The following is a 2139-nucleotide window of genomic DNA, read 5'->3' as shown; positions in this document are numbered from 1 at the left end:
CTGTGTCACTCATGTAGAACCAGTTGGCCTGGGCGGTCCCCCGGTTAGAGGCACCGTCTCCACGCTTCCCGCCTCTCCTCGCCTCGGCCTGGAAGCGAGGGCCGCTGGCCGTCCCCGCCCAGCCTCCGCGTCCCTTCCCAGAATTACCCTCGCTCTGCATCGCACACGCATATTTACCCCCTTTCAATCTGTTTTGCTAAACAAATTAATTCCGCACCAGATTCCATGAGGAGGAACCGCACATCTTCTCCAAGATCACATCTGCTGAGTTGGAGCAGCGACATCCCATGTCCTGGGAACTGATTCGCGCTTCCTTTAGTCACCACAGACGAAATGGGGGGTAAAGGGGGACTGGGGTTCCATCCGCATCTACACAGTCAGGGCCGTGGGCCAAGGGGTGACAGGAACCGAGGCGGCAGCCCTCACTTCATCACCATGACGGCGTGTGAGCTCATTGAGATGAAAACGGAGGCGCCTGGCACAGAGAGGATGGACTGCAGGCCCCTGGGCCCTGCACTTGACCCCTGCCCTCGTGTCTGCTTCCTGGCTGGCTGGCTGGCAGGCCATGGCCAGTATGTGGACGGACAGGGGTGGGGGTGGGGGTCAGCCGTGCCCAGCCCTGCGGGCGCGTTCCCGTGAGGCACCCAGGCTCCCGGCCCTGCCCTCGCCCCAGAGGGAGCAGGTTCCGCGTTCATCGTGTGTCGCTCTCTAGGGAAGAGAGTGAGTGGGAAGCCACAGCTCCCTTGTCCGGGGAAGGGCGAAAGTAGGCCACGGAACAAAAGCCACACATACCACACAGCCCGTCCAGCTGCTGGCCACGGCCGGCCTGCCAGCCGGGACACAGTGACGAGGGCAGGGGTCAAGTGCAGGGGACACCGGCCAGGTCTGCCAACGGACCCCGGGGAGCAACCCCTCCCCTCCTGGGTTCTGAATGGACCCGCCAGGGCCCCAGGAGCCCCCAAACCTTAGGACGTGCAGAGCAAGCCGGGTGTGGAGGAGGCTGCTGCCCCCCGCCCCCTGCTCTGAGCTCATGCCCTGGACACGGCACCCCCCCTTTTCCTAAGTCAGCAAGCACGGCTGCTTGTCGCACACACAGGTCCCACCTATGCACGTGAGTCGTGGAGAGGCCTGGGCAAGGGAAGCTGGAGGCAGCTGGGACGGAGGTCCCCTACTCCGCTGTCCTTGCAGCCATGCGGTGGGGACACGCGGGTGGCCACAGGGGGAGAGACGGGCCTGGGCACACGAGACCTCTAGCCCTCCTCCTCGGAAGCCATCGGAGGACGCAGTGCAGGCGGAGCAGGAGGAGGAAACCTCGCTGCAGGAGGCACTCCCAGCCCGGCACCCAGCACCAGGGGCCGAGGACCGGACCCCCCAGCCGCGCCCACCTGAGCAGCCCCAGCTGCCCCCGCCCACGGGGGGCCTTTCCTTCCCGCCGGGGCCCCTCTTCGTCTAAACTGAGCCTTCATCAGCCCGTCGGGCAGCGGCCACCTGCAGAGCCACGCCCTGAAGGAATCTGAAGGCACCTGGACCAGCCGCTCCGGTCCGGGGGAGGGGGAGCCGGCGGCCCAGCACCCGCTCCAGGCCGTTCCCTCCGCCTATACTTGCCGCACGTTCGTGGGCACAGCGCTCTCTCCCAGGTGCCCCGCACCGCTCCTGGCCCCGTGCCTGTGCCTTCGCTTTAGGTTCTGCCACACACAGTCCCACCCAGAAGCATCGCCCAGGCCAGCTCAGCACCCTGCCCCCCAGCCATGCCCCCAGGAAATCCCTCACCCCGTGCGAACCCCAACCAGAAAAGCAGGGGCGTACCTGAGGTCTCCCCCAGAATCCGCGGGGGCTTGGTGTCTTTGCCGCTGTCTCTGCTGGGGCTGGTGGAAGGCTCCGTGGTGCTGAGCCCAGCCGGGACCCTGTTCCTGGGGTCCAGGGGCGCGGTGACCCCCCTAGTCTGCAGCGTCAGGGCGGTGGCCGTGGTGGCCGTGGCGACGGTGGTGGCCGTGGCCGTGGTGGTCTTCCGCGTCTGGAAGTAGGAGACGGTGGTGGGGCCATCGGGAATCGTGTTGGCCGCCAGGGCCTCCTCCTCCCCCGTGGGCCCCCACGCGATGAACTCGGCCTCCGTGGTGGGCCTGCTGCCGCGGAGGTGCA

The 2139-nt window shown here is 66.9% G+C and overlaps 1 protein-coding gene across 1 annotated transcript in view; it reads right to left on the bottom strand.

Moving 5' to 3' along the window:
- The window catches only part of AJAP1 (adherens junctions associated protein 1), a gene marked incomplete at its 5' end in the record, with an annotated part of 51488 nt that extends 49351 nt beyond the window's left edge, over positions 1 to 2137 (bottom strand). Inside the window, one exon of the mRNA XM_006766833.1 lies at positions 1807 to 2137. Coding sequence (XP_006766896.1) covers positions 1807 to 2137 — 331 coding nt within the window. The remainder of the gene's footprint in view (positions 1 to 1806) is intronic.
- Positions 2138 to 2139: the final 2 nt, after the last annotated feature.

Source organism: Myotis davidii, unplaced genomic scaffold (genome assembly GCF_000327345.1).
Source record: "Myotis davidii unplaced genomic scaffold, ASM32734v1 scaffold299, whole genome shotgun sequence".
In the NCBI taxonomy this organism is placed as follows: Eukaryota; Metazoa; Chordata; class Mammalia; order Chiroptera; family Vespertilionidae; genus Myotis; species Myotis davidii.
The sequence above is the reverse complement of the archived record's forward strand: the minus strand, read 5'-3'. Positions and strand labels throughout refer to the sequence as shown.